Source organism: Symphalangus syndactylus, chromosome 4 (genome assembly GCF_028878055.3).
Source record: "Symphalangus syndactylus isolate Jambi chromosome 4, NHGRI_mSymSyn1-v2.1_pri, whole genome shotgun sequence".
Taxonomy (NCBI): Eukaryota; Metazoa; Chordata; class Mammalia; order Primates; family Hylobatidae; genus Symphalangus; species Symphalangus syndactylus.
In genome coordinates, this window is record NC_072426.2 from 124165926 (window position 1) to 124193122 (window position 27197).

Consider the following 27197-nt stretch of genomic DNA (forward strand, 5'->3'; position numbering starts at 1 on the left):
GGCACGATCATAGTTCACTGTTACGTTACTTCAAACTCCTGGGCTCAAGTGATCCTCCCACCTCAGCCTCCTGAGTAGCGAGAAATACAGGTGCATGCCACCATCCCAGCTAATGGTGTGTGTGTGTGTGTGTGTGTGTAGATTGAGACTCACTTTGTTGTCCAGGCTGGTCTCAAATTCCTGGCCTCAAGCCATCTTTCAGACTTGGCCTCCCAAAGTGCTGGGATTAGAGGTGTGGGCCACCATTCCCAGCCCTTATATGTGTGTATGTAAGGTTTAGAAATGTGTATCTAAACAAATATAAACATAGAAAAGGTATAGTAAAAATCCAATATAAAAGATTTTAAATGGTACCTACATAAGGCATTTATCATGAATGGAGCTTATAAAACTAGAAGTTGCTCTGGGTCAATCAGTGAGTAAGTGGTGAGTAAATGTGTAGGTCTAGTACACTACAGAAGACTTTATAAACACTGTAAATATAGGCCACACTAAATTTATTTTTAAAAACTACTTTTCTTTTTTCAATAAGAGATTAACCTTAGCTTACTGTAACATTTTAACTTTATAAACATTTTAATTTTTAAAACTTTGTGACTCTTTTGAAATCAAATTTAGCTTAAAACACAAACACATTGTACAGTTGTAAAAAGATATTTTCTGCCAGGCACAGTGGCTCACACCTGTAATCCCAGCTACTTGGGAGGCTGAGGCATGAGAATTGCTTGAACCTGGGAGGTGGACATTGCAGTGAGCCAAGATTACACCACTGCACTCCAGCCTGGGCGACAGAGCAAGACTCTGACTCCAAAAAAAAAAAAGTTAGAATGGCGATCATTAAAAAGTAAGGAAACAACAGGTGCTGGAGAGGATGTGGAGAAATAGGAACACTTTTACACTGTTGGTGGGACTGTAAACTAGTTCAACCATTGTGGAAGACAGTGTGGCAATTCCTCAAGGATCTAGAACTAGAAATACCATTTGACCCAGCCATCCCATTACTGGGTATATACCCAAAGGATTATAAATCATGCTGTTATAAAGCATATGTACACATATGTTTATTGCGGCACTATTCACAATAGCAAACACTTGCAGCCAACCCAAATGTCCATCAATGATAGACCGGATTAAGAAAATGTGGCACATGCACACCATGGAATACTATGCAGCCATAAAAAAAGGATGAGCTTATGTCCTTTGTAGGGACATCGATGAAGCTGGAAACCATCATTCTCAGCAAACTATCACAAGGACAGAAAACCAAACACTGCATGTTCTCACTCATAGGTGGGAATTGAACAATGAGAACACTTGGACACAGGAAAGGGAACATCACACACTGGGGCCTGTGGTGGGGTGGGGGAGGGGGGAGGGATAGCATTAGGAGATATACCTAATATAAATGACAAGTTAATAGGTGCAGCACACCAACATGGTACATATATACATATGTAACAAACCTGCATGTTGTGCACATGTACCCTAGAACTTAAAGTATAATTTAAAAAAAAAAAAAAAAAGGCGGGGCACAGTCACACACGCCTGTAATCCTAACACTTTAGGAGGTGGCGGTGGGTGGATCCCCTGAGCTCAGGAGTTCAAGACTAACCTGGGCAACGTGGTGAAACCCCGTCTCTAGTAAAAATACAAAAAAATTAGCCGAGTGTCGAGGTGCACACCTGTAGTCCCAGCTACTCGCCAGGCTGAGGCAGGAGAATCGCTTGAACCCAGGAGGCGGAGGTTTCAGGGAGCCAAGACTGCACCACTGCATTCCAGCCAGGGTGACAAAGCAAGACTCTGTCTCATTTAAAAAAGAAAAACACACACACACACACATTCTAGCCGGGTGTGGTGGCTCATGCCCATAATCCCAGCACTTTCAGAGGTCCAGGCAGGGGGAACCACTTGAGTCCAGGAGTTGAAGACCAGCCTGATCAACACAGTAAGACCTCGTCTCTACAAAAAAAACTAAAAAATTAGCCAGGTGTGGTAGCACGTCTGTAGTCCCAGCTACTCAGGAGGCTGAGGTGAGAGGATAACTTGAGCGCAGGAGTTTGAAGTTGCAGTGAGCTATGAGCACACCACTACACTTCACCTGTCTCAAAAAATATTTTTTTCCTTTCTCTATATCCTTATTCTAAAAGCTTTTTTCTCTTTTTAAAATTGTATACTTTTTTCAAACTTTTTTGTTAGAAACTAAGACACAAGCCAGGCCCGGTGGCTCACCCCTATAATCCCAGCACTTTGGGAGGCTGAGGCAGGCAGATCACCTGAGGTCAGGAGTTCGAGACCAGCCTGGCCAACATGGCGAAATGCTGTCTCTACTAAAAATACAAAAATTAGCCAGTTGCGGTGGCAGGCAACTGTAATCCCATCTACTCGGGAGGCTGAGGCATAACAATCATTTGAGCCTGGGAGGCGGAGGTTACAGTGAGCCAAGATTGTGCCACTGCACTCTAGCCTGGGTGACAGGGAGACTCTTTTTCCTGAGCTTATACAGCTAATAATTACTATAAATCAGGATTCACACCCTGTCTCCAAAGTCCACATTCTTTCATTACTTACACAAATGGATTTGAAAACTGGATATAAATACTTAGTCATAAATGCTCACAAGCTCAAAACACCTGAGATATCACCTAATCCAACTCCTTTATTTTGTATATAGGGAACTCAAAAAGACTAATCTATTCACCCTAAATACCCTATTATTTTCTAAGATAGCAGTTCTCAAACTTTTTGGTCTCATGACACTTTATTTATTTATTTATTTATTTTTCTTTTTTGAGACAGAATATCGCTCTGTCACAGGCTGGAGTGCAGTGGTGCGATCTCGGCTCACTGCAAACTCCACCTCCTCGGTTCAAGCGATTCTTCTGCCTCACCCTCACAAGTAGCTGGGACTACAGGCATTCACCACCATGCCCAGCTAATTTTTGTATTTTTAGTAGAGACAGGGTTTCACCATGTTGGCCAGGATGATCTCAATCTCTTGGCCTCGTGATCCACCCGCCTCAGCCTCCCAAAGTGCTGGGATTACAGGCGTGAGCCACCTCGCCCGGGCAACACTACATTCTTAAAAAGTATTAAGGTCCCCAAAGACTCTTTATCTATGTGGATTATATCTACTACTGCTTATTATATTAGGAATTAAAACTGAGACCTTTTAGAACTATTAACCCACTTAAAAATAATAAACTCAATATATAATATAAATAACATTTTTTGAAAATGATTATTTTTCAAAACCTAACAATAACAAGAAGAGTGCCATTATTTCATATTTTTGTGAATCTCTTTAAAGTTTGGCTTCATAGAAGACAACTGCATTCTCAGATTTGCTTTTGCATTCAATCTGTTGCACATATTGGTTTGGTTGAAGTATATAAAGAAAATCCACCCTCATATAGATATGTAGTAGGAAAGGAGGACCGCGTAGACCCCATGAAAAGCTCTCATGGGCCCAAGTTCTTTTTTTTTTTTTGAGACAGAGTCTCACTCTGTCACCCAGGCTGGAGTATAGTGGTGTGAGCTTGGCTTAATGCAACCTCTGCCTCCTGGGTTCAGGCAATTCTCCTGCCTCAGTCTCCCAGGTACCTGGGATTACAGGCATGCACCACCATGCCCAGCTAATTTTTATATTTTTAGCAGAGATGGGGTTTCACCATGTTGGCCAGGCTGGTCCTGAACTCCTGACCTCAAGTGATCCAGCCGCCTCAGCCTGTGATTACATGCATGTGCCATCGTGCCTGGCCTCCCTCCCAAGGTCTTTAGGTTATACTTTTAACAATGATTGCTTTAAAGTTTATACTCCTCCAGCCATCTTTCCTAAGGACTTGAAGAAACTAAGGTGAACTGACATATATCTGTTAGAAAACGTGAAAAATCTGCTTTATACTGGGCACTTCCCTAACCTAGAATCTCCCCTAGAAATCTCTGAAGTCTACTCCAGATGTATATGGGGCACAAAGTCAACCCTATTTTTCTTATAATCTTTTGTAAATGGCAACATAGTATGAGAAAAAAAATCAGTCTCGATTGCAGCAGCCTACTGCAATAGAAATGAGAGTATCTGGGCATCAGCACAAACTAAAGTTACAGAAAGGATGGCAAACAGTTCCTGTAATGAGCCAAATAGTAAATATTTCAGATTTTAGGGGCCATGTCGTTGATGTAACAGGTACGATTATCCTTATAGTGTGAAAGTAGCCATATACAATATATAAAGGAATGGTAGTGGATACATTCTAGTACAATTTTATTTAGATCTAACCCTTAGGCCATGGTTAGCTGAGTTCTGTTTTAGACAAAACTGATCAACCTCAACAATATAGTGACTAAAACAAAGCCATTTTATAAAATCAGATCTCTTTTCTTATCTACAAATGGATTTTACTCCTTGTAAGCCCTTATAGAAGCATACTTTCTTCTCAATGAGGAAAGAGGAGGCACAATGAATAATTTGTAGGAACTTTCAATCAATAATTAAAAGCTATTCAAATACCTAGAAACGTAATTAGGAGAGGGCTATATATATATATATATATATATATTTAGATGGAGTCTCACTCTCTCACCAGGCTGGAGTACAATGGCTCTATCTCTGCTCACTGCAACCTCTGCCTCCCAGGTTCAAGCAATTCTCCTGCCTCAGCCTCCCAAGTAGCTGGGATTACAGGTGCACGCCACCACGCCTGGCTAATTTTTGTATTTTTAGTAGGGATGGCGTTTCACCATGTTGGCCAGGCTAGTCTCCAACTTTTGACCTCAGGTGATCCACCCGCCTTGGCCGCCCAAAGTGCTGGGATTACAGGCGTGAGCCACCACACCCGGCCAGAAATGGCAATATATTCTACAGAATGACAAAATATTTTAGAATAATAACTTTGATAGTAAAATGTAACACTTAAAGATATACAAAAATTATCATTCTTGGTATTTATTCCTTCTAGTCAATTTTTTATTAAATAAATAGCTATATAATTATACAGTATTCCTTCTGAGTAATGAAAGAGTTCTTAAAATTCAAAAAACATACACGTAAATGAAACTAATAAATTTTAATGCATTAATTACTTGAAATGTAAATTTTCCTCAGAAGGTACAAACATAAAACTCCAAAAATAATTAGATAATCCACATATTGGCAGAAGATGTTCATAAACAACATAGCTAGCAAAGGATTAAGAATGAGACTATATAAAGAACTCCCACAAAACAACAAGAAAACACAGATCAAGATTATGGTGATGTAGCAGTTTAAATTCATCAAAGTGACAAATTTTTAAACTCCAGCCATACCACGTGATTAGGTGATGTGAAGCAATGAGAACTGAAACACTGCTGGTGAGATGTAAACTGATACACTACTTTAGAATACTGTATTGTATTGGAATACGATACTTTGGAAAAGAATTTGCATTATCTTGTAAAGTTCAACATTTTCACCTTATAAGTCAGCAATTCTACTTCTAGGAATATATGCAGAAAATTCTTGAACAAGCACAAAATGTATACGAAAATGCTAATTAATTGGTAAAAAAATAGTCATGTCATGCAATACATTACAATTGAGAAAATGAACAAAACTACATGAGTCAATGTGGATGAATCTCAAACAATAATAAGCACAAACAGTAATTAACAAAAAAATGCATTCAGTATGCCGCATTTACCTTAAGTGCAAACATAAAAAATAAAACTCTTTATTGTTTAGAGTTATATACACATAGTAAAGGTATAGAAGAGACAAAAGACAGCACCAAATAAAAGCTAGTGGTGTTGGGGGTCAGGCGAAGAAGAGGAGACAAAGCAATTGTAGAGGGGTAACCCAATTTCATAAACAGTGATCCTTTTTGTATGCTTAGAGTATTTCAAAAAAAAAATTTAAGCTATACATAAATAACTTAACTTACTTTGGCTTAATTAAAAAAAAAAAAAGACTACATTCTTCCAAACCCAGTTTTTAGCTACCTGCAAGATGAGCAAAGGGCAAACATCAGCCAGAGCTTTTCTGTTTACTCAACCACCTTACATTGCTAAAACAACTGCTCATCTTTGAATATAGTGCGCCACCTTGTGTTCAAAAGCTTTTAACGCGTATAAAATTCTGAGACCCATGTTTGTAAACAGGGCTTCCTGGAAAAAAAATATTAGGTTGGTGCAAAAGTAATTGCAGTTTTTGCCGCAACTACTTTTTTTACCACCCTAGTATAAATTCCTTTATGCTGTGGCAATAGATTTACCATTATAAAGATAAGTACACGTAAAAACAACATTAGAAAAAATTATTTTGATTCTAAAGAAATTAGAAATGCTTTATATTTATTTCTATTGATAATCTTTTTGAGCTTTCATTTTGCTGTACTTTCAGAAGATAACTTGCCTTTTTTCCTTGATTTTAAGTATCCAAATTTTTTAAATGACTAAAATTCAAAAATTATAGATATTTAAAATGCTACAATACGCTTTCATAAAGAAACTTACCTTTGAATGAGTGATTGATAAAGTGTCTACCCATACACGCCAGCCACCCCACTCATATTTGACTGCATGGTAAAGCAGGATTCTGAATATGGCATATACCATTTCCGTTATCTTTTGCTCATCTGAATTCTTAGGATTAAAATAGCAGAGAGAAAGCATCCATTCTTGCCACACAGAGCATTGTAGCAAGCTCCTGAAAATTATAAGAGGGTACTAAATTACTGAAGAAAAAAAATCATCTAAAAGAAATCTAAAGGTTTAAAACAAAATAACCCTGCCCCTCCATTCCCCCCCCACAAAAAAGAAACACATTTAGTTATATATTAAGAACAATTCAACAATGTGGTACGAAAAATTCTAACTTAACTATGTGGTACATTATTTACATACTCTTAATAAAAAAAAATAGAAAAATCATTTCACAATATTTTTAAAGCAATTTTTCTTAGATAAAATGGGCTTATACAAAAGTACATTTGAATACTGCAAATAAATGCTTTCTGATTCAGCTTACCTCCTGTTTTCTCTACTGTTATTAAAAAGTTTAATCATGTCAGAAAGAAAGGCTCTGCGAACCTCCATGCTCTCTGGGCACTGGGGAGAATTTCGAAGTAGGGTCGCAATTACTTTTAGTATCTCTGTAAGACAGTTTATAAATAAGTAAAAGCGAAACTCAACAAAAAACTCATGATAGAACGTCATCGATCTATTGCAATTTCTTTAGTTTCCCTAACACAAATGTCTACCAAAAACATCCTCTTCTGTTATTAAAAAAATCACCTATGGAAAGAAATGACAATACATTCATTAGAAAGCACTTATAAATATGAAAGGAAATTTCTTTCATGATTCAAATGTGCAAAAATAAAGCTGAACTTTAAAAGGTTAAAATAAAACAAGTTAAATTATAAATGAATTAAATGTCAGTGAAACTGCTTACTCTCTCTAAGATATACCAAATAGTAAAGTTGATCTTAAAAACAAGTAGGCCAGGCGAGGTGGCTCACACCTGTAATTACAACACTTTGGGAAGCTAAGGTGGGTGGATCACTTGAGGTCAGGAGTTCAAGAGCAGCCTGGCCAACATGGCAAAACCCCATCTCTACTAAAAATATAAAAATTAGCCAGGTGTGGTGGCGTGTGCCTGTAATCCCAGCTACTCAGGAGGGTGAGACAGGTGAATCGCTTGAACCGAGGAGGCAGAGGCTGCAGTGAGCCAAGATCGTGCCACTGCACCCCAGCCTAAGCAACAGAGCAAGACTCTGTCTCAAAAAAATAATGAAATAAAATAAAAAACACTATAATCAAAATCTCAGAAAAAGATAATAAATTCTTAGATTCCTCATCATAATTTATGGTATGCACACATAGTCTTCCATAGCTGGGATTATAGGCGCCTGCCGCCACGCCTAGCTAATTTTTGTATTTTTAGTAGAGACAGCATTTCACCATCTTGGTGAGGCTGGTCTTGAACTCCTGACCTCGTGATCCACCTGCCTCGGCCTCCCAAAGTGCTGGGATTACAGGCATGAGCCACCACACCCGGCCTACCATAGTGAATTTTTAAAGGTGTGAAGATTTTCTTTCATAATCTGAAAAGTAAAATTAAACACAAAAAACCCAAAGGAAATTAAAACCTATTCAACATCCCATCTCCCCAGAAAATGCAAACTAAACTACTATTGTAATGGTCTTAGCATAAAGCTATTTAAATCTCCAGAATTTAGCTTAAATTAGGCCAGGCACAGTGGCTCATGCCTGTAATCCCAGAACTTTGGGAGGCTGAGGCAGTTGGATCATTTGAGGTCAAGAGTTCAAGACCACCCTGGCCAACATGGCGAAGTCCCATCTCCACAAAAAATACAAAAATTATCCAGGCCTGGTAGCAGGTGCCTGTAATCGCAGCTACCAGGGAGGCTGAGGCAGGAGAATCGCTTGAACCGGGAGGCAGAGGTTACAGTGGCTGAGATCCTGGCACTGCACTCTAGCCTGGGCGACAGAGCACGACAAGACTCGGTCTCTAAATAAATAAATAATCTCCAGAACTTAGCTTCTTAGCTTAAAATAAAACAAAACAAAAAAAATTATTTTAAAAATATGCACTTAGACTAGGTGCAGTAGGCTCATGCCTGTAATACCAGCACTTTTGGAGGCTGAGGTGGGAAGATTGCTTGAGCGCAGGAATTTTAGACCAGCCTGGGCAACATAGGCAAAATAATCACGTCATGTTTCTCTGAAAGCTGAGGAAAATTAAACTTCAAAGCCATGTGCTTTGAAAATTAGCACTGGAGTACCAAACACACAAATACACCTAAACACATAAAATGTAATTAAATTTCGAAACTCTACAAACTAATAATTTTAATAACATGATCTTAAAAAGCAAGATGAAAAAGGTATACTTTATATAAATGCTTAAGAATTCTAAATATCAAAAGAAAAGACTGTTTAACAAGACTATCTTCATAAACAATAAAGAAGACATATTTTTCTATTCCAAATTTGGTATTTTTATATTCACAGTAATTTAACACAAAACTACCTCGATGGTTCATGTAATTCTGCCTGACATCACTAAATAGCACAATCAAAATTTTGCTGAAAGTCTGAACATATATTACATCAAGACCTTAAGCAAACAATTCTTCAAAACCTTTATATAAGAATTTCCACATAACTTAAGGTTGATTCGAAGGAATACTCAATATAAAACACAAACAAAACTAGTATAATATCATCATCCTTAATGAAATATTCATCTAACAATCTGTTTCAACAACATCAATTTTAGGTTGTTCACAGTGACTTTCTTTTTAAGTAGCAAAAGGTAGTTTTTGTTAAAGTATATAAAATACATACGAGGGTTTTGTATCTTTACTGACGAATCAGGATCTGGATGCTGTTTATGTATCACCTGAGTACCAATCTGTTCTATAAGAATCTACAGAAGTAAAACGATGGATTACATTAGCAAATCACTGGATTAGCATCACTATTAATGAACTTTAAGTACAAAACTAATCAAAATATAGTATATTTTTAGTCCAATATTGTCATGCTAACTATTATACTTCTAAAATAACTACAGCATTATTACTCTATGTTTTCTTAATTATAAAACGAGACGTCAAATAGTTAATACAATGGAGGGAATACTTAAACAGAAATAAACTGTTTAGAAATTCACAGATTAATAATAGATTTATAAAAATGCAGCCACACCTCCTTTATATCATTTCAAAGCTGTACATTACAAACTTAAATGATCTGGCCAGCATGGTGGCTCATGCCTGTAATCCCAGCACTTTGGGAGGCTGAGGTGGGTAGATCGCCTGAGGTCACGAGTTCGAGACCAGCCTAGCCAACATAGCGAAACCTTGTCACTACTAAAAATACAAAAATTAGCCAGGTGTGGTGGCGTACACCTGTAATCCCAGGTACTGGGGAGGCTGAGACAGGAGAATCACTTGAACCCAGGAGGTGGAGGTTGCAGTGAGCCAAGACTGTACCACTGCACTCCAGCCTGGGTGACAGAGTGAGACTCTGTCTCAAAAAATAAAATAAAAATAAATGATCTTATTTACCCACACAATGTTAAGAGGCATTTTTATAATAAGAAATTTAGAGGAGTAAATCCTAAGTACATTCCTACCTCAAAGAGCACATTATATGTGGTCATTGTGATTAAATTTGTCTGAAGCATGAGCCTTTCAGCTAGCAATGAAAACAATCCATGTCCAAGCATGACTTCTGCTTTCCTCCTGCAATTACACAAAAAGAAATCATCAAATGTAGAGCTTTTCTGTGCTCTACTTAATATGCATGCTGGATGAAGGAAATACAAAATACTTTTTCACATTACAAACAATTTCCAACTCAATTACTCTCCCAATTATCTTCAATCTAGAACTTTAAAGGCCACAAAACCTTTAAGCAGAGAAATGCTAACTATATAAGCATAGCCAAAGTTAAAAATTTAAAAAAAAAGACAAGTTTGCCTATGCTACAGCACAGCAAAAACCTCCTCCAAAATCTTCAGAGCAGTTATTTATTTAATGAAGTTGCTACAATCTACCAGCACTAACTTAGTCTCCCCTGGGGATGATCATCTAAAGCACAATAAGTACTTAAGTAGAAAAACCATGTGGAGAAAAAGTAGAAGAAATGTAATATAATTTTTAAAAATAAATACTATGGAAACATATATACCAAAATTAACCTTCCAAGCATAAATTCAGAAACTAAAGGATCACAAACTTTAATTTTACCCTTGGGGTCAGCAAAGTTTTTCTGCAAATGACCAGGGGGTAAATATTTTAAAATTCGTGGACCAGGTGATTTCTGTCACAACTCAACACTGTCCTTGTATCATGAAAGCAACCACAGATGATACACAAATAAATTATTGTGGCTTTTTTCCAATAAAACTTTACTTACAGGTGGCTAGCTGGATTCCTAAAGACTGCAGTTTAGCAACACTTGTTCTACCCCCAAAATTTTCTTTTTAAAATAAACTACTTCTGGTACAAAGAACAAGAGGTAGAACATGAATATCTGTATTCAGCTAAGAAAATAAGCACGGAAGTTTCAGTTTTGAGTTACGCATACAGCAGAACACACTATGTGACAAACATCCAGGTTACTGTATTACTTTATAATATAGATAAAGCAAAAATGGTGTGAGTCACCTGAAATCAAGTCTCCATAGCTTCTTGAATGCAAGCTGTCCAAACTAATTCTCATAATTCACATTAAATATATGAATAATTTAAATAATTTTATGTACAAAAAAACTATTCCTGTTCAACTTAATTTTTAAAATATGTACTAGTGGGATTACATTTATACAGCAATTTATGAATAAAAATAAAAGAAAAACTAGAGGACTATAGAACAAAATTACTACTGCAAAGATTTATAAAATAAATAAGTAGAATACAACAGTCCATCTTAGATTTCGGCATACTTACTTTGGGGCCAGATGTTTTAAAAAATAACCCATTGCCTTAAGAGCTTGTACCCTGATTCCTTCACTTTTCGATGCCAGAAGTTTGTAGATAACACTGAATAATAAAAATTTAAAACAAATTATTTTGAGTATAATTTTTAAATGGAAAAGTTTGAAATATATACTTTTCATATTATTATAAACCTATTTCAAATAATATGGAAGGAAATTTAATATACATTTCTGTATATAAAAAATCTGCTTATCTCAGGCTAGAGTTCCTTTCAATGAAAACTAAGAAATGAGAAGATATTCGAATATAAGAAATGAGGTGACTTTTCCATGCACATACTTATATGTAACGTGTGCATCAAGCTAGCTTTCAGACACTTTTTTCCTTCTGCTACAGGCTTATAAATGTCCTGAAGGTTACCAACTTGTTATTTTAAGTCAGTAGAAAGCATTCTCTAACAGTAGCACATATGTAAATTTCTAAATAATTGTCACTATGAAAAACAAAAGAGCAGGCTAATAATAAATGATAATCAGAAATAATTACAAAAGTAAAAAGATTTACAACCAAAGAACTGCTAAAAATAAATTTCCCATTCAATTCTCAAAAATTATATAGTAATCTAATTTAAGTTTTAAAGATCTATGAGGTGGCCGGATGCAGTGGCTCACGTCTGTAATCCCAACAGTTTGGGAGGCCAAGGTGGGCAGATCACCTGAAGTCAGGAGTTCAAGACCAGCCTAGCCAACATGGTGAAACCCCATCTCTACTAAAAATACAAAAATTATCTGGGTGTGGTGGTATGTGCCTGTAATCCAGCTTTTCAGGAGGCTGAGGCAGGAGAATCACTTGAACCTGGGAGGTGGAGGTTGCAGGGAGCCGAGATCACGCCACTGCACTCCAGCCTGGGCAACACAGTGAGACTCTGTCTCAAAAAAAAAAAAAAAAAAAAAACAAAACAAAGATCTAGGAAGACCTTCTGATTTTAGTATAAGTAAAGTATAATGAAACCAAAATTAAACTGATTCATTACAGTATTCCCTTCCTCATAAATATTTTAGAACAAGAACAGTAATTAGAAACTCTTACAATTACTTTTAAAAATTAAGGATATCAGTATTCTCCTAGATCAAAATTTTGGTGTTTAGTAAGTCAGAAAACATTCTGAACAAAAAGGAAATAATCTTCAACCTCTAGTGATCAATAGAAAAGCAAGTATATAAAAAAGAAGTTTGATTCCTTTTCAAATATGAACTAAAGGCATTCAGGTCCATATCATATTGTAACTGTGTAATTTTGATTCAAATCTTAGTACAAAAACTTAACAGTCAATCATTAGGAAAATACTAATATGTTGTATGTTTCTTTTCTTCAAGGATTTAAATTCAGCCAAATAAAAATTAAACCTTTTAAAAGAAATATTAATATAATACCAGTTTGAAATCACAATAGTTTTTTGAGTTTTTTTCCCCAAAGATGGCAGATTTGAGGGCTTTAGCATTTCTCAGCCACTTGGAAATAGCAAGATAGTACATAAAAATCAACTGTGAGCTTTAATTCAGGAAGAAAAGCAGGACTCCACCAGAATCATGAAAGGCACCCTAGTTCCCAAGAGCACTTTGTTTCTCCCAAGACCTGGAGCTAACTGGGAAAGACGTATGGAGATACTGTGAGGGAAAGACACCAGGAAAAGTTGCAGGGACCAACAGCAGGACGCCATTTTGAATTCAAGCACACACAATTCAACCTGGAAATCTGGCAGTGTGGCTGTGCAGGCATGCCAGAGATTAGAGTCCCTGCTTTGGAGCCAGAATTGTGAAAACTGCCTCAGCAGTAGGTGTTATAATTGTACTCTACCCCGTCGCAGGCCTGGGGTGGGAGGAAAGCTGTCACAGCTGCAATATCTCCTGGACAACAAGACTTGGCAGGCAGAGGCAGCTTGGTGACCTGGAACCAGTCTGCATGTATCATTGCTGGGTGCTCCAGCCTGCTACCCTGACACTGTGGTGCAGCAGGGCCCTCTCTGCTCCACTCTCAGGCAGAAATCCAGGCATTCAAGCCACTCCACCCTTCGTAGACACAGATCATAGCACTGGACCCTCTTTGCTCCATGCCCAGGCAGATCTCCAGGCAACTGACGCACCCACTCTCACAGACTAGCAACCTGAGCCTATTCCACATGGTGCAGCAAGATGCACAGGCAGATCTCCAGGCATTAAATGCACTTGCTTGCCCAGATTGGCAGCCTGAGCCACCCCACTCTTCCTTTGCAGAGATCCAGGTTCAGAGGGGTCCTCTATGCTTCGCGCCCAGGGAGATCTCCAGGCATTCAGAGCAGCTGCTTGGCTAGTCCAGCAGCCTGAGTCACCTCACCCCTCTGTGCAAAGATCTTGGTGCAAGGGGGAACCTCTCTGCTCCATGGTCAGGCAGATTTCCAGGCATTCAGACTACTCACTCACCTGGAACAGCACCCTCTGCACCATTCCTATGCAGAGATCCTGGTACAGGCGGCCCTCTCTGTTTCACAACCAAGCCTATCTCCGGGGATTCAAAGTAACTGCTTGCCTGGTTCAGTACCCTGAGGTGTCCCACATTCCAGTGCAGAAATCCTGGTGTAGGAGACCCTCCCCCATTTCACAGCCAGTAGATCTCCAGGAATCTGGAAAACCCATTTTTCCTGGATTAGGAGTTTAGGCCATCCCCATTCCCATGCAGAGAACTTGGGGCTGAGGTTTCCCATCACTATTTTTTGTGCCCTCCTCCAGAGCATAGGAGGGAGCCCAGACCACCATGCACTCCACACATCAGCTTACTGCCTGAGGCAACAGAGAGCTTCTCCCACTAAACAAGAGTCAAGTATATACCCAGCCACATTGGCCAAAGCCCACTCTTACTCATAATTGCCATCCAATGGCTTGTAGGTTGAACTGCACAGCCCAATATAAAATCTGCTGACGAAAGTGTATAAAGCTACAGAAGCAAAGCCAAAAGGCCCTACCCAGCATTCTCTATAGCCACACCCCCTATGAAGACAGGGAAAGGGAAAGAAGACAAAAAAAAAAATAACATTATAGAGAAAGAAAAAAAATCTTAAAAGCATGAAAATTATTACAAAAGTTAGAAGTGTCAGCATCTCCAAAGGAGAAGGAACCACCACAAAACTTCAGACACCATGAAAAATCTGAATGTGGTGACACCATCAAAGGATCACACTGGCTCTCCAACCATGGTCCATAACCAAATGGAAACTCAGAAGAATTGACAAATAAATAATTCAAAACATGGACTGCGTGGAAGCTCAATGATATCCAAGACAATGTTGAAAATTAAAAGAAACTTCTAAAGCAATCCAGGAGATGAATGGCATTAAACATCTTAAAAAGAAATCAATCAGAGATCCTGGAATTGAAAAACTCACTTAAGAAATTACAAAACAAAACTGAAAGTTTTATCAGCAGACTGGACAAACGAAAAGAAAGAATTTCAAAGCTTCAAGACTGATCTTTCAAATTTAACTAAACAAAAATTTTTTAAAAAAGGTTGAAAAATGAAAAAAAGTCGTCTTCAAGAAATATAAGACTATGTAAAGCAGCCAAACCTACAAATTACTGGCATTACTGAGAGAGATGGATAAAAAGAAAACAACCTGGAAAACATACGTGAGGAAATAATTCAAGAAAATTAACCTAATTTTGCTAGAGATATAGACATCCAAATACAAGAAATCTAGAGAACATCACAAGATACCATACAAAATAAACATCACCACAGCATGTAGTCACCAGACTGCCCAAGATCAATATTAAAGAAAAAATCTTAAAGGTAGATAGAGAAAAAGTCAGATCACATACAAACAGAACCCCATCAGCCTAACAGCAGACTTCTCGGCAGAAACCACACAAGCCAGGAGAGATTGGGGGCTTATTTTCAGTATCCTTAAAAGGAAATAAATTTAGCCAAGAAATTTCATATCCACCCAAACTAAGCTTAATAAGCAAAGGAGAAATAAATGTTTTTCAGGCAAGCAAGCATCAAGGGAATTTGTTACCTATAGACCAACCTTACAAGTGATCCTTAAGGGAGTTCTAAACATGGAAATGTAAGAACACTTACTACCACAAAAATACATGTACACAGTTTGCAAACCTTATAAAACAACCACACAAAAGAAATTACAAAGCAACCAGCTAACAACTTCATGATAGGATCAAAATCTCACATATCAATATTAATTATGAGTGTAAACGGTCTAAATGCCCCACTCAAAAGGCACAGAATGGCATATTGGATAAAAAAACAAAACTCGTCCATCTACTATCTTTAAGAGACCTATTTCAGCTGGGCGCAGTGGCTCACGCCTGTAATCCCAGCACTTTGGGAGGCCGAGGCGGGCGGATCACAAGGTCAGGAGATCGAGACCATCCTGGCTAACACGGTGAAACCCCGTCTTTACTAAAAATACAAAAAAAAATTAGCCAAGCATGGTGGCAGGCACCTGTATTCCCAGCTACTCAGGAGGCTGAGGCAGGAGAATGGCGTGAACCTGGGAGGCGGAGCTTGCAGTGAGCGGAGATCACGGCACTGCACTCCAGCCTGAGCGACAGAGCAAGACTCCATATCAAAAAAAAAAAAAAGACCTATTTCACATGTAACACCACTCATAGGCTCATAGTACAGGGTTGGGGAAAGATCTATCACACAGACAGAACGTAGAAAAAGAGCAGGTGTCACTATTCTTATATCAGATAAAACAAATGATAAACTATCAAGAGTTAAAAAGGACAAAAAATGGCACTGCATAATGAAAAATAGTTCAATTCAACAAGGAAACTTAATTACCTTAAATATATATGCACCCAATAGTAGAGCAATCAGATATATAAAACTACTACTACTAGACCTAGGAACACACTTAGACAGTCACACAATAATAGTGGGGGATTTCAACACCCCACTAACAGGCATTAGACATGTCATGGAGGCAGAAAACTAACAAATTCTGGACATAAATTCAACACTTGACTAATTGGACCTAATAGACATCTATGGGATACTCCACCCATCAACCACAGGATACACATTCTTCTCATCTGCACACAAAACATACTCCAAGATCAACCACATGCTTCACCATAAAGAAAGTCTCAATAAATTCAAAAAATTGAAATCATGCCAACCATATTCTCAGACCACAGTGAAATAAAAATAGAAATCAATACCAAAATGATCTCTCAAAACCATACAATTACATGGAAGTTGAACAACTTGCTCCTGAATGACTTTTGGGTAAACAATGAAATGAAGGCAGAAATTTAAAAATTTTTTGAAATAAATGAAAACAAAGACAACATAACCGAATCTCTAGGATACAGCCAAAGCAGTGTTAAGACAAAACTTTAGGCCAGGCACAGTGGCTCATGCTTGTAATCCCAACACTTTGGGAGGTCGAGGTGGGCAGATCACTTGAGAGCAGGAATTCTGGACCAGCCTGGCCAACATGGTGAAACCCTGTCTCTACCAAAAATACAAAAAAAAATAGCTAGGCATGGTGGTGGGTGCCTGTAATCCCAGCTACTCAGGAGGCTGAGGCAGGAGAGTCACCTGAACACGGGAGGCACAGGTTGTAGTGAGCTGAGATTGAGCCACTGCACTCCAGCCTGGGTGACAGAGCAGGACTGTCTCAAAAAAAAAAAAAGGAAATTTTATAGCACATAGCACTAACGGCCTAAGTCAAAAAGCTAGAAAGATCTAAAATTAACAATCTAACATCACACCTAGAGGACCTAGAAAAACACAAACTATTAACCCCAAAGCTACCAGAAGAAAAAAAAAATAACGAAAATCAGAGCAGAACTAAACAAAACTGAGACCAAAAAAAAATCCATACAAAGAACCAACGAAACGAAAAGCTGGTTATTTGAATGGATAAAGAAGACTGATAGACCACTAGCTAGATTAAAAAAAAAAATCCACATATAAGCACAATCAGAAATGACAAAGTTGATGATACAACCAATCTCACAGAAATACAAAAGATCCTCAGAGACGATTATGAACACCTCTATGCACACAAACTAGAAAATCTATAGGAAATGGATAAATTCATAGAAACACAAAATCAGGAAGAAATTAAAACCCTGAACAGACCAGGATTGAGCTCCAAAACTGTATACCTGCTTAAATTTGGCAATGAATTTTTCTGGTCCACAATTTTTTTTTTTTTTTTTTTTTGGTTACCTACCAACCAAAAACATCCTAGATGAGGTAAATTCACTGCCAAATTCTAGCAGATATACAAAGAAGAGGTGGTTAGCAATCCTACTAAAAATATTCAAAAAACTTGAGTACAAGGAACTCCACCCTAACTTATTTTACAAAGCCGGCATCACCCTGATACCAAAACCCAGCAGAGACACAACGAAAAAGAAAACTACAGGCCAATATCCCTGATGAACATAGCTGCAAAACTCCCCAGTAAAATACTAGCAAACCAAATCCAGCAACACATCAAAAAGTTAATTCACCATGATCAAGTAGGCTTCATTTCTGGTATGCAAGGTTGGTTCAACATACACAAATCAACAAATATGATTCAATACAAACAGAATTAAAAACAAAACCATATGTTTATCCCAATAGATGTGGAAAAAACTTTCAATAAAATCCAGCATCTCTTCATCATAAAAATCCTCAAGAAACCAGGCATAGAAGGAACATACCTCAAAATAATGAGAGCCATCTAGGGTAAACCCACAGCTAACATTATATTAAACAGACAAAAACAGGAAGCATTCCCTTTGAGAACTGGAGCAAGAAAAGGGTGCCTACTCTTAACCACTCTTACTCAGCATAGCACTGGAAGTCCTTGCCAGAGCAATCAGGCAAGAAAAGGAAACAAAAGGCATCCAAATAGGACAAAAAAAATTCAAACTCTCTCTCTTCATGACAATATAATTCTATAACTAGAAAACCCTAAAGACTCCTCCAAAAGGCTCCTGTGACTGATTAAATGACTTCAGTACAGTTTCGGGATATAAAATTGATGTATAAAAATCAGTAGCATTTCCAAACAACAACAACCTTCAAGTTCATATCCAAATCAAGAAAGCAATTCCTTTTATAATATCCATGCTCAAGGATTGGAAGAATCAATATTGTTTAAATGGCCATACTGCCCAAAGCAATCCACAGATTCTATACTATTCCTACAAAACTACGAATGTGATTTTTCACAGAACTAGAAAAAAACTATACTAAAATACATACGGAACCAAAACAAGAGCCCAAATAGGCAAAGCAATCCTAAACAAAAAGAGCAAAGCTGGAGTCATCGCAATACCCAACTTCAAACTATACTATAAGGCTACAGTGACCAAAACAGCATGGTACTGGTATAAAAACAGACACATGTGCCAATGGAACAAAATAGAGAACCCAGAAACAAAGCCACATACCTACAGCCATCTGATCTTCGACAAAGTAGAGAAAAACAAGCAATGGGGAAAGGACTCCCTATTCAATAAATGGTATTGGAATAACTGGTTAGCCACATGCAGAAGAATGAAACTGCACCCTTACCTTTCACCATACAAAACTTAACTCAGCCAAGTGTGGTGGTTGACACCTATATCCCAACACTTTGGAGTCCGAGGTGGGTGGATCACATGAGCCCAGGAATTTGAGACCAGCCTGGGCAATGTGGTGAAACTCTGTCTCTACAAAAAACGCAAAAATCATCCGGGCATGGTGGCACATGCCTGTAATCCCAGCTACCTGGGAGGCCAAGGTGGGAAGATTGCTTGAGACGCAGCGGGAGAGGCTGTAGTGAGCTGTGATCGTGCCACTGCACTCCAACCTGGGCAACAGAGCAAGACCCTGTCTCCAAAAAAAAAAAAAAAAAAAACCTTTTAGCTCAAGATGGATTAAAGGTTTAAATGTAAGCCATCGAATTAGAAGAATCCTAGAAGAAAACCTAGAAAACACCATTGTGGACATCAGCCTCGGGAAAGAATTTATCACTAAGTCCTCAAAAGCAATCGCAATACAAACAAAAATTGATGAGTGGGACCCAATTAAACTAAGCACTTAGGTACAAAGAAACTGTCAAGAGAGTAAACAGACAATCTACAGAATGGGAATATACTGACAAACTATGCATTCGACAAACGTCTAATATCCAGAATCTATAAGGAACTTAAACAATTGTACAAGCTAAAAACAATCCCATTAAAAAATGGGAAATGCCACAAACAGACACTTCTTAAAAGAAGACATACAAGCGGGCAACAAACATATGAAAAAATGCTTAATTAACATCGCTAATCATCAGCAAAATGCAAATCCAAACAATGAGATACCATCTCAGACCAGTCAGAATAGCTATTACTAAAAAGTCAAAAAACAACTGCTTCTGGCAAAGCTGCAGAGAAAAGGTTACACTTACACACTGTTGGTGAGAATGTAAGTTTGTTCAGCCTCTGTGGAAAACAGCTTTGGAGATTTCTCAAAAAACTTTGAACTACCATTCAACTCAGCAATTTTATTACTGGGTACATATCCAAAATAAAATAAATCATTCTACCAACAACACATGCACTCGTATGTGTATTACAGCACTAATCACAACAGCAAAGACATGAAATCAACCTAGGTTTCTATCAATGGTAGATTGGATAGAGAAAATGTAATACATATACACCAAAGAATACTACACAGCCATAAAAATAAACCAAAATCATGTCCTTTGCAGAAACGTGGATGCAGCTGGAGGTCATTATCGTAAGCGAATTAATGCGGGAACAAAAAGCCAAATATCACATCTTCCCAGTTATAACTAGGAGCTAAATAATGGGCACTCATAGACATAAAAATGGCAATAATAGACAATGAGGACTACAAGAAGGAGAGAAGGAAGAGGGAAAAGATTGAAAAACTAACTATTGGGTGCTATACTCAGTACTTGGGTGACAGGATCAATCACACCTCAAACCTCAGCATCACACAATATACCCATGTAACAAACGTGCACATGTACCCCCTGAATCTAAGATAAAGGTGGAAATTATTAACATAAATACATAATAAATAAAAATAAAAACCGTAACACACTAAGATATTTTAACATATCAAAAAACTATGCTTGCTGTAGCTTAACTCACAAATATCTGTGGTTAAAAATCACAATAGGGCTGGGCACGGTGGCTCACACCTGTAATCCCAGCACTTTGGGAGGCCGAGGTGGGTGGATCACCTGAGGTCAGGTGTTTGAGACCAGCCAGACCAACATGGCAAAACCCTGTCTCTACTAAAAATACAAAATTAGTTGGGTGTGGTGGCACATGCCTGTAATCCCAGCTACTCTGGAGGCTGAGGCAGGAGAATTGCTTGAACCCGGGAGGCAGAAGTTGCAGTGAGCTGAGATCGCACCATTGCACTCCAGCCTGGGCAACAAGAGCAAAACTGTCTCAAAAAAAAAAAAAAAAAAATCACAATAATTTCTTCAAAAGATAAACTCTAGACACTGTCTACGTACTTTCAAATAATGTTTTATTAGGATTAATAACATGAGAAGATCAAAAGAACCTGAAATTATTGTATGAACCTAATAGTTATCCTACAAAAAATTTTAAAATTTTGAACACTCCTAACCAAAGCAGAATCAAACTAGTTTATCTGCTAAACATCAGCAGTAAATTTTGTAAAAGTTAAATGGGCCTATTTTGCTTTTTGACCATAATTTTGTTCTTATTTAATGCACAAAAAAATACTTTACACATTAAAGGGAGGAAAAATCCTGTAGTGCTTCAATGAAATTTATATATTTATCTAATCATACAACAATGTATAAATACATGTACACTTCTCTATTTGGAAAGAAAGTATAAGGAAGATAACAAAAATAACCCATGAAGAATAATATTCAAATTTGGAAGTATTTTCATGCAATCAATTTTACTATGGTTACATGTTTAAGGAAATAGCTATGGATATTTTTGAATTGAAATATACTATGGTATGTACAGTATATTTTCAATGCAGAAAATATAATTCAGGCAAGAGAAACGCCCAAAAAGATAATCTGAATAGTAACATTATTTCAATCTGCTCATTAAAAAATATAACAGCTCATTAAACTAGACTCAAATATTAAAAATTTATAACAATTTAAGCAGGGTATACGATGAGACTGACACTGAGTCAGAAAACACAGTCACTTCTAAGGAAGGATAAGTCTTCCAAGCTGTTGACCTGAGTTCAATATCAGAGCTAATGTTTAAATGATTTCATGGTAGAGAAAAATTTATATTAAATAACTGAATGTGAAAATTTCTGTCATTTGATGAAAATTAAATTGTCACTCAAATTTGGAAATGCTACTGATGACTATGACACAGTTTGGCATGCCTATATTATCTGGCACCAGTAAAGACCATTCTCCCTCCAATTTTCTCCACGTGAGACTGTGCTTATACCCCCATTTAACTTTCAGTTTACATGAAACTTTTGCTAAATTCACCTCTGTTGTTTTCATGGTGGCCTTCAAAAATTATGGTGCTAGGCCGGGAGTGGTGGCTCATGCATGTAATCCCAGCACTTTAGGAGGCCAAGGTGGGCAGATCACTTGAGGTCAGGAGATCAATAACAGCTTGGGCAACATGGTGAAACCCTGTCTCTACAAAAATTAGCCAGGCATGGTGGTGGGCGCCTATAATACCAGCTACTCAGGAGGCTGAGGCAGGAGAATCACTTGAACCTGGGAGGCGGAGGTTGAAGTGAGCCAAGACTGCACCACTGCACTCCAGCCTGGGCGACACAATGAGACGCTGTCTCAAAAAACAAAAAAATTATGGTACTATATACTAAGTACCAAGGTAATCATAAACAGGTACTGAAATTATGTATCAATGTCCAGTTTGAATTTTCTCTCTACCCGACCTTCCACCATCTCTCTTTTTAAATCATCAAAAACAAAAATCCAAAATTTAAAAAATGTAAATACTGAATTTTTGGACCCAAAGAATACTTTCAAAGAACTCCAATTAGATTGAAGGGAACTATCCATCATTCAAAAATTATTTTTAAACTACATAATATAAACATTTAATAAATATTTCTACACAGTTTTTTTAAGTAACTGAACTGAATTTAAATGGGACTAAATCTTCACATTTCTATATACTAGTCCAAATTAGAAATTTTTTATTTCTTCACAGTAATAAATAAAAGACTGAGAAAGCAGCAAAAATTAAAACATACTATAAAAGCAAAATAGGGGGAATGATGATGCTAACATGGAAGTCGGCATTTTCCCTCCATAAAAAAAGACAGGAATAAAACCGAAAAAAATTTTCACTGAAAAGTATTTATTCTTGAGAAATTGCTAGAAATTTAAGAATATCAGGAGTCAGTGGCCTTGTTGATGAGACTACTCCTGTCATTACCACCCCAGTTTAGTTGGTAAGAACTGTAGTTTTACCATTTGGGGGCTGGCAGTAAAAAGTAGCACTGTTGCTTTCAGACAGGGCAAACCTATTCAGGGTAAGAAATGAAAACCACAGTTCCCCAGCTAAAAGTGGCAGACTTGGTTACGAATCAATGGGATAAACCAGCAGCTTTGCTAGATCAGAGATATAGTCACAATTCAGGGTGAACAGCAGACCAGTTAGACATTTAGTAGGCAGATATTAAAAAAGAGAGAACCATAGAAAGATTGAGATAAGTACTCCACACAGACCTAGCTGATTGAGAAAGTACCTATATCCAGGAGACACCTGGGTCACTAACTGAAAAAGGAAAGGCAAAAGAGACTAGGTAAGTAGCCACAACTTTGAATGCAATCCCTAAAAATACACAGATCAACACAGTGGGCCTAAGGGCTGAAGGAATTTTATCAGAACCTGTAGCTAAATCATTGACTGAACTCTAAGATATATAGAAACATGGAAAACCCTAAGAGTGCTATGGAAAGAAAAAAGGAAAAAGTAAAAATACTTTTCCTGGGCAGAGAAAAGTCAGAGCTGTAGACCATGGAGAAAACACAATCTGCAAACTAAATGAGGCAAATTATTTAAAACAAAACAAAAACCAACAACCATAGAAAAACAAAAAAAGTCCAGAGTTGCCCAGTTTTCAACAAAAATTACTATATATGCAAAAAAACAGAGTATAACCCATAAATCAGTAAAAGAGCAATAATCAAAAATAACTTGTAAGGTCCAAATGTTAGATTCAGCAAATATTTTTAAGGACTTGTAATAAATTATATTCAATAAATGAAAAAATAGTATGTTCAAATAATTGAATGAAACAGATTAACAATGAGTTCTCAAAAAAGTATAAAAAGACCAAATGGAAATTCTAGAGACAAAAAAGTACCATTTAAAAATCAAGGAATTCACTATAGGCATTCAACAGGAGACTCAGATGGCAAATAAAGAATTTGTGAATTCAAAGATAAATCAATATAAATTATATAGTCTAAAAAACAGAGAAAAAAATGGGAAAACAAATTATTCAACCTTTAGACACTGTAGGACAATACAGTGTTCCAACATAGGTGTAGCAAGACTTCCAAAAAAAAAAAAAAAAAAAGGCACAGAAAAGAAACATCTGAAGAAATAGGAATAAAATCTTCCAAAATTTAATGACGAAACATTTACTTACAGATTCAAACTCAATAAACCACCGAAGTGAAAGTAACAAAGTGAGTCACGACTAGGCCGGGCACAGTGGCTCATGCCTGTAAATCCCAGCACTTTGAGAGGCCGAGATGGGCGGATAATTTGGGGCCAGGCATTCGAGACCAGCCTGACCCACACAGTGAAACCCCATCTCTACTAAAAATACAAAAATTAGCTGAGCACAGTGGTACATGCCTGTAGTCCCAGCTACTTGGGAGGCTGAGGCATGAGAATCGCCTGAACCCGGGAGACGGAGGCTGTTGTGAGCCAAGACCATGCCACTGTACTCCATCCTGGGCAACAGAGTGAGACTCTGTCTCAAAAATAAAAAGTGAATCACAACTGAACAAACCACAGTCAAACTGCTGAAATCCAAAGACAATGAAAAAAACCTTAAAAGCATCAAGAGAAAACTGATGACATACAAAGCAACAACAATGCAATTCATTGCTGTCATCTCATCAGAAACAATGGAGCCCACAGGTCAGGGAGATGACAGTCAAGTGCTAACAGAAAACTGTAATTTAAGTTTTTATATCCAGGATAAGTATCCTCTAAAAATGGAAGCAAATAAAAGTATTATGAGATGAACAAAGACTGAGAAAATTCATTGCTAGCAGACATGCCTTGTAAGAAATAATAAAGCCCACCAAGATGAAAGAATATACTATAAAACCACCAATAAAAGATAACCTTTAAGAAAAAAAACTAAAATCAACGGGAATTTTGATCCAACCAAATGGAGTCAGCCCAATAAAGTCTCTCTGTCCCAAATATTAATAAAATTATAGGGAAAAAAACACAAAAATCAACTTCCCAAGTACTCTGAAGACTAAACAAAAGCAGGTGCATTGTGTAGGGGAGTTAAAACTTGGAGAATTACTCATATGGATAGAAGAATCATTTTTTTCCTTTCTCTCTTCTCTCTTCTGAATCTGCCCCTGTTTCAGGGCTGGATGTCAGAAGCTCAGGTGGCAAAATTTCTAAGAAAAACTATGCTTCCAGTTAGAGAAATCTAGAAATTAGGTCCTAGATAGGAGAAGTGTGGGGAAGAATCCTAAATAGCAGACAGTAAGAGAAAAGGGTTCTCTAAATCTGTGTAAAAACCTGCAATAACCCCAAACTCACCCAAGAGATGCATGGGTGTGGGACAAACCCAAACCAGAATAGACACCTTTCTAAATTTAATTACCATCCAATTCTCAGCCTAATTCCTGAATGAAGCATATGTATGTGAGGAAAATACAAGGCAAACTAGTCTGTCTCCCTGGATCGAAGGGGAAAAAAGAAAGAATGAAAGAAAACTCAAAGTAGGGTAAGAGAGGTTTGAAAAATGAAGGGACACTGGAACCATCCTGCACAGAGAAGAGGTGGAACTTGCAGCCTGACCCTTACCAGGTTGTCTATTTGCTAAACAACAACAACAAAACATGTGTTAGAGGATTATAACAGGGCCCAGAGTTATGCTCTAATGTATCCAGGACCCACAATGTTCAGGACACATTAGAAGATTACGCAACATACAAAGAGCCAAGAAAATGTGATTGTTTCTCATAGGAAAACACAAACAACAGATGTCAATGAGATGAGCAAAATGTTGGACTTATCACACAAAGACTTGAAAGGAGATACTATAATTATGCTTTAGAAAATAAAGGCTAACAAAGTCTAAATGAATTGAAAAAGTTCTCCAAGAAGAAATAATAGATGTTTGAGGTGATGGAGATGCTAACTACCCTGATTTGAATATTATACATTATATGCATGCATTAATATATCACAATATTGCATATAATATGTACAATTATTGTCGATTTAAAATATTAAAGAAAATAGTTCTCATCCAAAAATGAAAGCATAAAAATGAACCATATTGAAATTTTAGACTTGAAATGCATACTATCTGAAACAAAATATGCATGAGATGGGTTCAATATCAAAATTTAAAACACAAAGAAAAAGTCCATAAATTTGAAGATCAAGTTTATTATACATATCAAGTTTCTATGTACAAACTACAATCTGAAAAAAAAACAAGACTGAAACAAACTAAACAGATGCTTAAGGAGTTGCCTGACTCTATCAGAAGATCTAATACTTATTTCTTTGAAGACCCAAAGTGAAAGGAGAAAGATATAAGTGAAGCAAAAATTGAAAAAATAAGAACCGGCCGGGAGCAGTGGCTCACGGGCCGGATGCGGTGGCTCACGTCTGTGATCCCAGCACTTTGGGAGGCCAAGGCGGGGCAGATGGTCAGGAGATCGAGACCATCCTGGCTAATACCGTGAAACCCTGTCTCTACTAAAAATACAAAAAAATTAGTCAGGCGTGGTGGCGGGTGCCTGTAGTCGCAGCTACTCAGGAGGCTGAGGCAGGAGAATGGCATGAACCCAGGAGGCGGAGCTTGCAGTGAGCCAAGATTGGGCCACTGCACTCCAACCTGGGCAACAGAGCAAGACTCCGTCTCAAAAAAAAAAAAAGAAAAAAAAAGAACCTAGAACTTCTCAAATTTGGTAGTAATCACAAAGAAAACCATAATGAACCTATGAAAGGAGGAGGAGAGAGGTGGATGCAGTCAAGTGTGCCTGTAGTCCCAGCTACTGAGGAGACTGAGGCAAGAGAACTGCTTAAGCCCAGGAGTTCCTGGGCAACATAGTAAGACCCCAATTCTAAAAAACAAAAACCTAAAGAAAACGCTTGAAAGCAAGTGCAGAAATCTAGCACACTATATTTAACAAACAAAGATTTCAATAACTACAGATTTCTCATTAGAAACCATGGACACCAGCCAACAGAAGAAAAACACAGGAAAGAAAGGAAAGGAAAAAGGCAAGGAAAAAAACGATTACAAACAGAATTCTACATACAACAAAAATATCCTTGGAGAGTGAAGGCCAAATAAATATATTTTCAGAAGAAATAATTAAAAATTGTTTCTGTCAAAACTGCTCAAGTTCTTGTTCAGCAGAAGTTCTTCTAAAGGAAGTTCTTCAAGAACAAAGGAAGAGCAAAAGAAATTGTAAATACCTGGAAAAAAGTAGAAACTTTTTTCTCTCTTAAATTCTTT

General features: G+C 37.4%; 1 protein-coding gene across 6 annotated transcripts in view; it reads right to left on the bottom strand.

The window, feature by feature from the left end:
* Window positions 1-27197, bottom strand: part of LRBA (LPS responsive beige-like anchor protein) — a 786161-nt gene that overhangs the window by 628429 nt on the left and 130535 nt on the right. For all 6 annotated transcript variants that reach the window (XM_055276087.2, XM_063638262.1, XM_055276088.2 and 3 more), the window contains exons 18-22: window positions 11460-11552; window positions 10142-10250; window positions 9349-9430; window positions 7004-7127; window positions 6490-6682 (exon numbers count right to left, since the gene is read on the bottom strand). In XM_055276087.2, the coding sequence (XP_055132062.1) occupies window positions 6490-6682; window positions 7004-7127; window positions 9349-9430; window positions 10142-10250; window positions 11460-11552 (601 nt within the window). The remainder of the gene's footprint in view (window positions 1-6489; window positions 6683-7003; window positions 7128-9348; window positions 9431-10141; window positions 10251-11459; window positions 11553-27197) is intronic.